At 38.3% G+C, this 13,473-nt stretch overlaps 1 protein-coding gene and 1 non-coding gene across 3 annotated transcripts in view; both read left to right on the forward strand.

Moving 5' to 3' along the window:
• Window positions 1–13,473, forward strand: part of MRPS27 (mitochondrial ribosomal protein S27) — an 85,730-nt gene that overhangs the window by 44,621 nt on the left and 27,636 nt on the right. The window contains exon 2 of one of the 2 annotated variants that reach the window (XM_032848805.1): window positions 4,600–4,687. The exons of the other annotated variant lie outside the window; for it this stretch is intronic. Coding sequence (XP_032704696.1) covers window positions 4,644–4,687 — 44 coding nt within the window. The 5' untranslated portion in view covers window positions 4,600–4,643. The remainder of the gene's footprint in view (window positions 1–4,599; window positions 4,688–13,473) is intronic. 2 annotated transcript variants of the gene reach the window in all.
• On the forward strand, window positions 5,528–5,670 carry LOC116864002. Its single transcript, XR_004381898.1, has one exon. It is a non-coding gene; the product is annotated as a U4 spliceosomal RNA (small nuclear RNA).

Here is a 13,473-nt window from a genome sequence, read left to right on the forward strand (position 1 = left end):
TCTCACTCAGCCTTTTTTGTTCTAGTCAGGATTTTAACAGATTGGATAAGACCCACCCACACTGAGGAGGGCAATCTGTTTTTTTTCAGTCTGCTGATTCAAATGTTAATCTCATCCAGGAACACCTGCACAGACATACAAAATAAGGTTAACCAAATATCTGATACCCTGTGGCCCAATCAAGTTGATGTAAAATTCACTGTCACACAAGTTATGAGAAGTGGGCGTGAAGGCCTGCCACTTTGTTCCTGGGAGAATTCCTGTGAAGTATACGTTCTCTCTCCCATTAGTGGGTTGGAGCTCTCTTCTCCTTTTCTTCTGTCTACTTGCTTTCATTACCCTTGTTCCTTATGGAGAATTTGTTCATTAATGTTGACTAGAGTGTAGATTTTCGTATAACACTTGGTTTTCTTCTAATGGAGTATGCAGCAGCAGCGCAGTGGTGGCTTTGTCGTATTTGTCTTCGTGTCTCTAGCATTCATCTGAGCCTAGTATCTAGTTAGTATTTACTGTTTGCTGCATTGTTATTACTGAGCTTTGGAATGCTTTTTCTGAGTTTGTGTATGGGTGTGGGTTTTTTTGTTTTTTTGTGTGTTTTTTTGTTTGTTTATCCCCCCCCCCCCCAGATAATAGGCCCCATGAAAATGACACTATTATTAGTAGAGGTGATAATAGCCCTCATTGCTGACACATAATCGTATGTTACTGATTGAGTTGCTGTAAAACCTTTAAAGTGGAACTTTTATTTTCCTCATTTTGTAGATAAGGACATCAAGAATCAGAAAAAATTAAGTGACTTGCCTGAAATCCTATACAGCTGGTAGGTAGGAAGTAGCTGGCCACGGAGTCAAAGCTAGGCCAGAGAGTTAAAACCCAATTTTTTTAACCATTATGCCATACCATTTTTCCCAAATAGAACTTAATATAGTGTGTGCATGGGTGTATGTGTTTGAACTTGCTGAATGGAAGGAGTTCAGGAGCAGAGGAGAGTGGTACTTTATAGGGACGGCAACTTATATTGGTGCTTATTACTCTTTGATCATGGGCGCATTTCAGCTGTTGTGACATGGCCTTAGACTCCTCAGTACAGCAATACACTGACCACTGCCAACAGACTAGAATTGGCCTACAGATGAAATTTATGTAACATTTATCTTAAGGCCATGATGGAGTGCAGGGAGTGGGCAATGGACAAGAAAGAAATTGTGGATAATTATGACCAATCCTTGTTTTGCTTCATGATAGGGATATTAGCAGTTCTCTTATAATACTCATAAATAATGCATGAGTATCAGGGCTATTGCTGCTGAAAATGAGGGGTGTTTTGTTTTTGTTTTTGTTTTTTCAGTTTTTCTACTGTTACTATTCTCTCATAATCTAGTACAAAAGTACAGTACAGCATCCAGAATGCACTAAGTTTTTTACTTTTGTTTTCTTTTTCCCATGAGTGATTAGCATGAAGATACATATTTTAAATTATAGTTTCCTGATCATATTTTAATCACACCAGTGTAGCAGTCTTTAGAAGCATGGGGAAGGTGCCACTTAAATGTAAAAGATTTAGTTAATTATTGTAGAAAGTACTCTGAAACTTGGTGTTTTGTTGCCCTGGAAACACCTGCTCAGTATTTCATGTATATTTTAAACCATCTAATTACTTGTAATAACATTTTGACTACTTGACTGCTTCACTGTTAGATGAAGATTTTTTTATATCAGATACATATTTTATGATGTAGTGATTTTACACATTCTCTCAATGGCCAGCCATTTTATCTTTGTGCTCTTTTTAGCACAAGAAGATAAACAGATTTTTTTTTTTCAGTTTGTAGGATAAGGAGCAGGAGATTCCCTCTTCCCTTTCTGATTATATTGTGGTAAACTGTTCTCTCTATGATATATTTTGTAAGTGGAGCCTTGTTTCACTCAGAACACAGTAAAAAACGTATGTGTGATTATCTTAAAATTAGGAATCAGTAGATAGAAAGGAGAAAGAAAACAAGGTAATACAGTCATCAATGCCTGGAAGACTGGATGTATAACTTAGGAAATATGTAATGGGAAGATACTCATTACGCTTTCCTGTTTCCTCATACCAGAATAGATTCCAAGTGACTACAGATTTAAATTTAAAAACAGAAACCTTCTTACTATGTAAAAATAAAATATATAAATGCTTTTGTAATCTTGACACATAGAAACCTTTCTGGACTTGACATAAATGTCAATAATCATACAGTAAAAGACAACAGATTTGTCCCTAAGAACATCTAAAAAGTAAAAGACAGAGTTCCTTAATCTAAGTCATATGATGCAAAAAAATAAGAAAGAGTAATTAAAACATTAATTCTTGGGGCGCCTGGGTGGCTCAGTGGGTTAAAGCCTCTGCCTTTGGCTCAGGTCATGATCTCAGGGTCCTGGGATCGAGCCCCGCATCAGGCTCTCTCTGCAGCAGGGAGCCTGCTTCCCCTTCTCTCTCTCTGCCTGCCTCTCTGCCTACTTGTGATCTCTGTCTATCAAATAAATAAATAAAATCTTAAAAAACAAAACAAAAAAATTCTTTGTTAATAAACTTAATAATTCTAAACTATAAGTAATAGAAAGATACACATACGATAGGAAAGAAGTACAAAGGCAGTTCCAGAAACAAGGAAGGCAAATACCCAGTAAGCATATATGAAAAGAGGTTCAGCCTTAGCATTAAGTCGAATATGCAAATAGCATAATGAAGTACTTTTGGCCTGTCATATTGAAGATGGTTAAAAGTTGACCAATATTCATTCTGATGGCAACAGACATTCTCAACAAACTCTGGGAGTAACTTAAATTGGTACTTTTTGGAAAGAATTTATTGTAAGGAAAAATCTATACATGGGTCAAGAAAATTAGCTATAGTTTTGTTTTTAGTAGTGAAATATGCCCAATATTAGGAGAGATTAGTTAGATGACTAGAGGATTGATTAAATAGTGGAAAACTGGCTCTTGGTTGTGAGGATTCAGGTGATTTTTACTTCTCTGTACTTATATACTGACTGAATTTATAAGAAAATCACTACATTTATATCAGAAAAGATAGTTTCTTGCCATTAAAAAAAAGAAGAAGAAGAAAAGGCTTTCAAATGCGGTCTTTTAAAGAAGCCACTGGAAGAATTAGACTTTTAAACTGGGTAGAACAGAGCTAAGAGATTCAGGAAGTCTCGTAGTAGAATTCAGGTGATGCATTTTGGGTAATTGAAGTAATCTTAGATCATTGAAGATTAAGAAAACAAAGTTTAAATGTAGTTGAGAGAGGGCAATAAAGTAGATATGCTTAGTTCTGAATATGTTGTCTATGAAGAACCTGTGTGAAATCCGAATGGAGATGTCTGGGAAGCAATTGACTATATGGGTCTGCAGCTGTGGGCCATATTTGGGCTGGAGATACAGATTCAATGGTTTTCTGCATCTAGGTAAGCTATTTTATTACCTACATTTCTATCCAAAGTCTTTCTGGTCATTGAAATCATGAAAACAAAATGACTCATGTTCAGCCTTGATCCTAGAAAGCAGAAAATGTGTTGTCCCCCTTTACTTGATAAGCTTCTAAAAACAAAAATCAAACATAGTAGGCTTCTTTATATCACACAGTACACATCAGTGCATTTTGGAGCAGCAGGTCCATTCATTTAGATTTATGAGCTTTCCCACCAGATTCTCTGGTCAGGTGTCTTTAATGCCATCCATCTCTGTTTGTCTTAGACTCTTGATCTCTGAAGATATTCTGATGGCAGGGACTCTAAGTTTTAGTCACTCTCCAAGTCTTTGAACTTCTTGTAGACCAAATCCTTGGGTGAATAAGCAGTGCATTCTGCTACTCTACATAATCACAAAATTCCATCTCAACTGAGACAGCCACTTAAAATCTCTTTACCACCACCACTTGAAACCACATTAAATAAATATTAACAAAGTGAAATACTACTGCATTTGGAGTGTCATAAAAGTGTGAGTCTAACTTTCTTCCCACCATAGCCTAGAATATGAAATTTTGGTGTTATGAAACAGGGTAACCATTAAACCAATGCACATACCTCTCCATGGGAGCAGTAGAACTACCACCAGGCCAGAGTCAATTAATTCAGGCTTGTGGGTAAGTGTAGTGGGCTTGGTGGTCAGTTTTTCTCTATTGTCCCAGAGTGAGAGAAGAGAAAGACTTATTAGCGGGGAAGTGGGGCGGTTGGGGGAGCCTGTAGTCCTTTTCATGTGGGGAGAAAAAATAATAGAAGTATTTATAGTCTTCCAAAGGCAGGGTTATATTATAGACTCATAATCTATTTGAGCTGTTCAAAATAATGTAATTTACAGAGCTGGAAAGCTTAAGAGAGAAGGAATAAAAGATTTTCCCAGAGTTACAAAGCTATTTGTAATAGGGTACAGCTATATAAAAATTCCACCAAATTATAAATAGCATTGGGGGGGGGTAGGGAATCAAAGCCCAAGTTTCACGTACATGGGATACCTTATGGTGGTTGAGTTTCCTTCCTGTCAGTGGTATATAAATGACATATAGTTGTACATCTGTTTTATTTATCTCTTATACTTATCTTTGTATTTCTTTAGGAAATCATCTTAGGGACTGCCTTTAAATCCAGAGGTTACCAAGAATGGCATGTCTGGTTGTTCTGTATAGGATATACCACAGCATCTTGTAAGAATAGTATTACCTTCTGATGATCAATGGATGAATGCATTGAACTTAAAGGAATCTCTTAATGTTTTCTTCTTATTCTTGAGCTCTGATAACAGAGCAAGAGTTAGCATAGAGGTGTGAGTACAAGATTGGTGGGCATTTTATGAGAAAATGCGCATTGTTGTAGACTCATTAAGATTCACTTGGGCAGATGCCTAAAATCAGAGCACATGGAATAATTCCCCTGTCTCAGTGAGGCTTCTTTCTGAACCACTTTCACTCTCCCTCACCCATACATTTCTGCAGTCACTCCCACTACATTGCTAAAATGCCTTGAATAGCTGGGAGAAAAGCGAGAGGGCAATACATGAAGTTTCAGTTAATATAATTTACATAATGAAACTGTCAAATAGTTCTTTCCAGGTTTGCCTTATCATTGCAAGCGCACTTTTGAATAATGAAGAAGGTGAAGGGGGTGAATGGACAAGTGGAAGCATCCCTTAAGAGCTCTACAGTATTCTCACAAGAGGATGTCTTGCCACTAAGTCAGCCTAGGTCCTTTCTCCTCTTAAATTTTATTTTAAGTCTCTATCTACCCTTTCTCTTAAATTTTATTTTACCTATTTATTTATTAATACCTTTAGGTATTTAAGTTTTTGGAATGGATGTAGCTCTGCTTCTTAAATATAAGGTGCATAGTAATCCATTTGATAGCATTTTCTTATCTATGAGTATATGTATATACATGATAGGAATGAAACATAGAATTCCATTATGCATGGAAAATATCAGATATACCCAGATAGACATGTCTGTGATCTCATTAGATGCATATGGTCATTAAAGAGATGTAATAGCAGCTTTGTGCAGTGGCAGTATCGTAGCCAGTGAGGTTTATCTGAGGCGCGATTATTGCTAATTGAAAGAGATGTAATAGCAAATGGTGACATTTGATTGTCGTTAGTGAATAATAGTGGAAATTCTGGGGCTGAGGTAGCTTGCTAAACATCTAGATTTTTGCATTCCAGGACCAGGAGAGAAAGGGCAGTGACTTTCATTCAGTATGATTCAAACCAAATGATTTTATCTCTAATTTCTGAAAATGACAAGTTTTCTAGCCCAAAACTCCTCCTACAGGGTAATTTTAATTGGAATAGCACCTCCTGCGTCATTGTTGATACCCTGATTGAAGCATTATGAAGCCCCAGTCTTTTGGTAGAAAGTTAATAGAAATTTTACCTTAAAATCTATTGGGAGGGAGACAAACCATAAGTGACTCTTAATCTCACAAAACAAACTGAGGGTTGCTGGGCAGAGGGGGGTTGGGAGGGGGGTGGTTATGGACATTGGGTAGGGTATGTGCTATGGTGAGTGCTGTGAAGTGTGTAAACGTGGAGATTCACAGACCTGTACCCCTGGGGGGAAAAAAAATATATATATATATGTTTATAAAAAATAAAATTATAAAAAAAAAAAATCTACCTGATTAGAGGCGCCTGGCTGGCTCCATTGGTAGAGCATGTGACTCTTGATCTCAGGGTCCTGAGTTCAAGCCCCACATTGGGCATAGAGCTTACTTAAAAAAAATAATAAAATGTTGTCACAAATAAAATTTTTAAAAAATAAAATCACCCGATTATAGTATGAAGCGGTATAGCTCAGTGGTCAAGAGCTCTGGAGTCAGACTGTCTGGGTTTAAATCCTGGCCTTGTTTCATCCTAATTGCCTGACATTGGGGAAGTCATCTAACCTTTTGATGTTGAGGTTCCTCATCTGTAAAATGGAGATAATAGCATACATACTTTACATAGAGCTCTTCTGATATACAAATGAAATAATCTTTAGAAAGCGGTGAACACAGTGACTGGAAAAATGTCAGAGTTCAAAAACTGTTGAGCAGTCTTTTGTGACTGAACACCTTGTGTCGGTATTGTCATCTGAGTGCCTTGCAAGAGGAGAGCTCTCGAGGCATGGCCCTGGGCAGCGGGAAAGTCCTAGTATTCGTTCATGTCATACCAGAGACAGATGGGTACTGAACTAATATATAGGCTTTAGCCCTTTGTCCACGTCTGCAATCCTTATTTCAGATGTATATGTGTTTAGTGAATGCATATCAATAAATGTATTACATTATCAGTGTGAAGGATAAGCTCTTCTTTATAGAGGTACTAAATCTCACATACTTATTTGACTCAGTGATTAAAAATCACCTTCACATTCTTGGCAGCAGGTGCTTCTCTAAAGCAAAGGACAGTTGTAGCCAGAAAGCACAAGATTATTAAACATATGCAACAGTCCTGACTTTCCAAAGACCTGAATTCACTGAAGTATAATTTTTAACTCAAAAACCCTTTGGGTTTTTATTGTCCCCTGAATTGGTGAAAGTAAAATACACCTAGTGACATGGCTTGTGTGTAATGTCACATCCTGTGTGGCATTTGCAAGGAATGAGAAGTTCCGTTGCGTGCACCGGGAAGCAGGTGCTTTCAGGTGCCTTATTGCTGCATTGTGCCAGCACGCCTGTGGGTCTCCACAGTGTGCGAAAGAGGAGACCTTGGTCCTCATTCTCATGCGGGACCGTATTCACTACAGTCTGGCAGTTTCCTGCCTCTGTTAGACGGCAGCTCTCCTCCTCACATGTAAAGTAAGGGGTTCCATGTATAGAATTCCAAGAGTGGGGGAAATGGTGTTAACTTTGTTTGAACCCTAAGGATAATAAGTACAGGTGATCTTTTTCTCCCTCTCTTCTGATACATAGAGATCTCCATATCGATATGCCAGGATCCTGGGCTCTGGCATCAGCTCTGCTGCCTAATTTACCAGAAAGTTGACACGGAAGTGCCTTGGTGCTTCAGCCTGAGCTGGATCCTTCCTATTGTACTGGTCTCATGGTTTTGTGAGATCTAGTCCCCTAGCTTCTTGACCCTTCATGTATAGAGAAATCATTTTTTTTTAAATCATCAGAGCAGAGAAAGTTCTATGAATATGGCTGAAGTTTCATCTTTTTAAGACATTGTTGCAATATTACATAATTTTCTACCTTTTTCTGAATTTTCTACCTTCTTAAAAGAGAATTTGCCAAGCTTGATTAAACTTTGTTTCCTTTTTTGAGTAATCGTGAATAATGTTGTTACATGTGGTTATCCTTTTTATCCCCAGAAAAAAAGAGAGAATATTACAATTTAGGGACCATGTCTTAATATTTTTTAACACTTAACTTACCATCCACATATTAGGGTCTTAATATATGTGCACAGTGCTTTCAATAAAATATTTTAGATTGAACAAATAATTCATGTTATAGCATTATGACTTACTTTGGGCCTTTATTGAAGGATATTAGAGTTAATGGGGTCATTAAAGGACTGTTCTCTGATCTAGCCTTTTGTAATTTATTGAAGTGGAAATCAAGAGAGTTAAGTATCTTCCTCAAAGTGTGTTCTTCTTTAAGCAGAGAATATTACTGCTGAAATATATTTGAATGTTTCAAGTACATTTTTTTTTAGTTCACAGAGATCAAATGGCTTATGGAAGTCTTCTGATTAAATGTGATGTTGAACATAAGTTCTTAGCTCCATTCCCTTATAAAACATCCACAAACGTGACAATAAAAGGTTAAAAAAATCTACAAAATAAAGAGAACAGGAGTCAACAGGAACAAAATTTTGAAAGTTGTAAAATACGCGGACAGGAGATAACACACTTAGCAGAAAGAGAAAGCTACCACTGAAGCTGGCAGGAGAAGAAATTTGGCTGCAAGAGCATCCGTCCTGTAGGACCCTACAAAATCTCATAAAGAAAAAGCAGCAAGGGAAGAGGATTAATGGAAAGTTTTCATAACACGTAGTGAAACACCCAGATTGTTTCTCTCCAACCCTAGCAGAAGACTGGTGATTTTCTTTCTGCAGAGACTGAACCAGAAGGACTCTGGATTTGGCAATGCAAGGATTATTATCCCTCTCAGGGAGGAGCCTGGAGGAGTCCTCTCTGGGGAATCTGAACAACTCAAGAGAAGAGATCTGGGGTGGGTCTTGGTGAGGGGTTACCCAGCTTACTAACCCTGTCAGGCTACTCTGGTATAAGAACCTGTTGTCTTCTCCTCTACATTCCTCTCATGATAGGAACACCCTGCTGTGCCAAGTGTGATTCTCGTGTTCAGAGTGACACATTTTTTTGTAAAGCTGGCTGTCTAAATGAAGCTAACCACTGATGCTCAACAGCCACCAGTAGTCTTTTTCAAACACTGTAGTAAAAATAAAAACCACCTGTCTTGGCTTTATTGCAAGCTCTCAGGCTAGATTTTATCCTTTTCAGTTTTGTTTCCTACTCTATAAAAACGAAAAAGTATATATAAAGTGCTGAGGATAATGCACATGGGAAATGTTGTGTACCTTTTAATTAGTGATGCTATTATATATTTTGATCTTTCTTATCATTCTTAGTTACATGCACAAACTGAAAAGGAAGCTTCCCTTCAGTATGATTAAAAAAAAAAAAAGATATTGGGGCACCTGGGTGGCTCAGTCGGTTGAGCGTCTGACTCTTGGTTTTGGCTCAGGTCATGATATTGAGCCCCACATTGGGCTCCATGCTCAGGAGGGAGTCTACTTGAGATTCTCTATCTCCCTCTGCCCCTCCCCTTTTCATGCTCGCTCTCTTTCTCTCTCAAATAAAATTTTTTTTTCAAAATTTGAAAATTAAAAAGATCTAAATATTCAAAAACATGCTTCTCAGTATGTTGCACCCTTTTATAAGTACTCATTGATTCACTCCTAAAAATATAGTTAGTATAAGTATTACTAATAAAGGAGACTGTTCTAGACTTGCATGGGATTATGGGAAATCCTAAAGAAGTCAAATACTGTGGCCACCATAGCAACAGCTATGTCTTTGTCTCACTTTTGAGCCTAGCTTAACATAGGATCCTAAAACACAGTTATTGGTTGTATTCACATTTTTTTTTAACTTGAAAAAAACTATTGTATATTTGTTTTCATAGATATTCCATTAACTCAGTGGCACTTTGCTGTCATGTGGCTGCAATCAGCTGCTTTGTCCAGGTTGTGAAAGGGCTGATGGCTCCATCTGGGTTGCAGGCAGGAATGGGAGCTTTCAGCCTTAAAGTCTTTTTGGGTTACTAGTAGTGCATAAAAGATGGAAAAGAGGATTCCATCCTCTTGGCTTGGCTTCTGGGGGTGGGCAAATGAGTGGGGAAAGATTAAGCCTGGAACAGCAGCTTGCTCAGCAGCAAATGCATTGCCTCTGTTGCCCTTTTCCTTTACTTCTGAGGCTTGGATGGGTGGCATGCCCCATATAGATCTTCCTCTGAGATTCTGCCCTGAGCGTAGATCAGAGCGATGAGCAGTGCTTGGCAGCTTCTCTTTTGAGTGGTTCAGTTTATCTTCAGAAGGCGTTTCATACTCCTTAGTTATTGAGTCCAGCCAGACAGACGCTGGTGGGCACTGAGCCAATAGAGGACTCAAGGCATAATCTCTGTTGTGTTGTAACTGGCTTGCCAAGATTGTGAAAAACATTCCAAGGGTAGAAGAGCAGTAATAGGTAAGTTAACTCCTTATTAGGTCATCTCTTGACTCCCATTTCTCTGCCTAGACCTTCTTCTATCATAAATAAGATCAGAGACCCTACTACCAGCCATCAGACTGACGGGCATACCCCATACTGGTTGGCTTTGATCTCTGTGATTGTGAAAAACCTCTGTTCTCCCCTTTGGTTTGCCTTCCAGCTCCTCCCTTGAGATTGTCTTTAGGGGAATGAGGTACACGGGACACTTCACCCTCTTACCCTGTCCTTCCTACTCTGTCCCTCCCAGTTGGCTGATGACAATCAGGTATATTTGCTGCTTGTATGTCCCTAGCACTTTGCAAGTCACAACCCAAGTGGAGGGAATAGTCAGTAGAGTTCACATTTCACTCAGTGTCCTTTTGCATGTGGCTACTGTCAGCTGCTCTGTCCAGCCTGTCAGAAAGGGCTGTGTGCTAGCCATTGTATTAAGGAGTTTACATGTCTCATCTCCTCGATGCTCATATCAATCCAGAGTTGTGCCACGGGAGGTGTTAACAACTTTACTCATTTTACAGGTTAACATCCTCAAGTTTAGAGTCCGTTTCCTGGGAGTTGTAAAGTAGAAATGAAGTCCACCTAATGCCAAATCTTGTATCTTACCTACTTCTGCACTCCCAAAGGCAGTAGACCTTAGTCTTAAGAACAAAACATATTTAAAGCAAATAGTGAGCAGTACTAGACAGAATGCCATCAAGTGCTATATCAAATAGACTCTAACAATAATATTTCTTGTTTTTGTGCCTATTTATACTCTGCTTGATTCCCAAGAGGATTAAAAGTTGTCAAAATACTTGAATTAAAAGTTGTCAAAATACAAAATTACCTTTGATTGTCAAAATAACCTCATGATTAAGGTATTTTCACCTCTTTTTTATAGCTGACAAACCTGCTTCTCACATTGATTTAACCAAGTTAGCAAGTTATGTCTGGGTTGCAGTCAAATGCAGAGTAGCCATTACCTTGTCGGGGATTATTCTGGTGGCGGTGCTGATTAATTTCCACAGTAAAAGTGGCCTCTGATCCCTCCTTATATCTGAGATCGCACTCATTTTGTCACTTTTGTCCCTACTCTCCTGCCCCTGGCAAAGCACACACTACCGTGGTTTGGCTCGATTCTCTATCACACAGGCCTTGGATGCAGAGTTAAAAGGCACATACATGTACCTTAAATTGGATGCATCTATGGGTGATAAAGGTATAAAACATGTATGAGCATGATGGACACCAGTGTTACTCCTTGGAAAGTAGCAGGAGGAGGGTGCAGTTTTGTTTGTTTGTTTAAGATTTATTTATTTAGAGAAAGAGAGTGTGCATCGGAGTAGGGAGAGGGGCAGAGGGAGAAAATCTTCAAGCAGACTCTCCACTGAGTGGGGAGCCCGACTTGGAGCTTGATCTCATGAGCTGAAACCAAGAGTCAGATGCTCAACCAACTGAGCCACCCAGGCAGGTCCAACTTTATTTATATCTGTAACACTTTATTTCTTAAATATATCCAAAGAAAACAAACAGAAAAAGACATACTAAGAAGAGGAGAGGAAAGTTGGATTCACTTCTCTTCTGAGAGCCAATTTTTAAAAATTTAGTACCAGGGCGTTATGAAATAATCAGTGTTAAGTAAATGATGATTTTCATTGATAGTAATGAATTAACCTAAGCTTATTTTAGATGCTCACAAAATATTTGTGTTTTGATAATCCCAGTCTAATGTCACGGAAGCCAACGCGTATGTGTGTTTATCTCTGTCACTTAGTGCCCAGCGTACTATCTTGATTCATGGTAGGTTGGTGGATGAGCACATGGAGAAGAGAACAGCTTTGCCAACACCAAGTGCTCCATTCTGTTATAAGTGGCTCCATGTAGGTCCCCAAGTATAACTCCTCTCTCTAGTTCAACATTCAGCTTTTCCTTAATGTTGCTCTCTTTTTATTAAAAACAAACAAACAAACAAACAACAACAAAGAACTAGCTCTCTTGCTTTTTTGTGTAAAATTAGGGAAGGAAAAATTGTGTCTGTTGACTGAAGGCTGCATGCATTGTAGCAGCCATGTACAGATGGATGGCCTCCAGCGACTGCAGTTGAAATTCCACTTAATGTTCACTCATAAAGGACATGCTTCTGCCCCTTCCAGCTCGCTGTAATCGTCCAGCATATGAGCTAATGATGTTTCTGAAGCTTGGGAAGCGGAGGTATTTTCATAGTTCATTTCTCTCTCCTCTCCCACAAAGCACAGCCATGATCTGACACATGATCAATGGGACCAGCCCTTTTTAGGATGCAGAAGATGCTTCCCTGCGCCTGTGGCTCACAATGGCAAACAATAGAGACTCCTACAATGATATTTTGCCTCCCTGGTGTTCAAACTTCTTCAGTTAAGCCTGTCTGGAATCTTTAACTATTATCTATCAAAGCTTTTTTTTTTTTTTTTTTTTTTTTTTTAATAAAATAAAAGGGACAGGAGGGTGGAACCAAAGAGGAAAGACTGTATCTTTGCCAAGATGCTCTCTCCTCTCCCTATGACTCATAGTTAGAGAAGCAGAGGGACTTTGGAGAGCTGCCTGCAGTCACATTGAGACAGCTCTCCCAGCACTTTCAGACATTTTAAAAAAATTTTCTCAAGGAATAAAGATGTTTTTCAAATTGTTCATTCCCTCCTTTTGGGCCAGCCTGAGAGCTTTTGTTTAGCTGTAGCATGGTGGTTTTATGGAAGATTTGCCAGCCATAACAGTTGAACCCAGATCGTTGTATTTAGTGTATTACTAAAGAATTAGCTCTTTGCTGTTGAAAATTTGTAATCGTTCTTTCTTAGGATTATCATATTAAAAGGAGTTGTCTCAGACCCATAGCATTCCTATGGAATGAAGTTTGTATTTGGATATTCTTAGGCATTTTCTTAGTATATTATGTTTGTATGTAGAATTTAAAATACTCAGGTTTTGGTTTTTGGTTTTTAAGTTGGTTTTAATATGGCAGGGCTCCCCAAACTATATAAGGGACCTGCTTAATAAATGTAGTCATCCTGATTTTAACCATTTGACAGCACAAGAAAAAGGAAAGGTCACCTTAATTTTTCTACCTTCATATGTAAATAAGTGTTTTTTTTTTTTAATAAGTGTTAAATTTAGGCTTCCTGAAAACCAGTTGCAATGACAAGTCTAAATCTCACTTTTTCAAATTTCTTTTCTTTTCAGCTATAAAAATTGATTGTGTCCTTTTATGGTTC

The sequence above is a fragment of the Lontra canadensis genome, unplaced genomic scaffold, assembly GCF_010015895.1.
Source record: "Lontra canadensis isolate GAN:19392208 unplaced genomic scaffold, GSC_riverotter_1.0 scaffold4, whole genome shotgun sequence".
NCBI lineage: Eukaryota > Metazoa > Chordata > Mammalia > Carnivora > Mustelidae > Lontra > Lontra canadensis.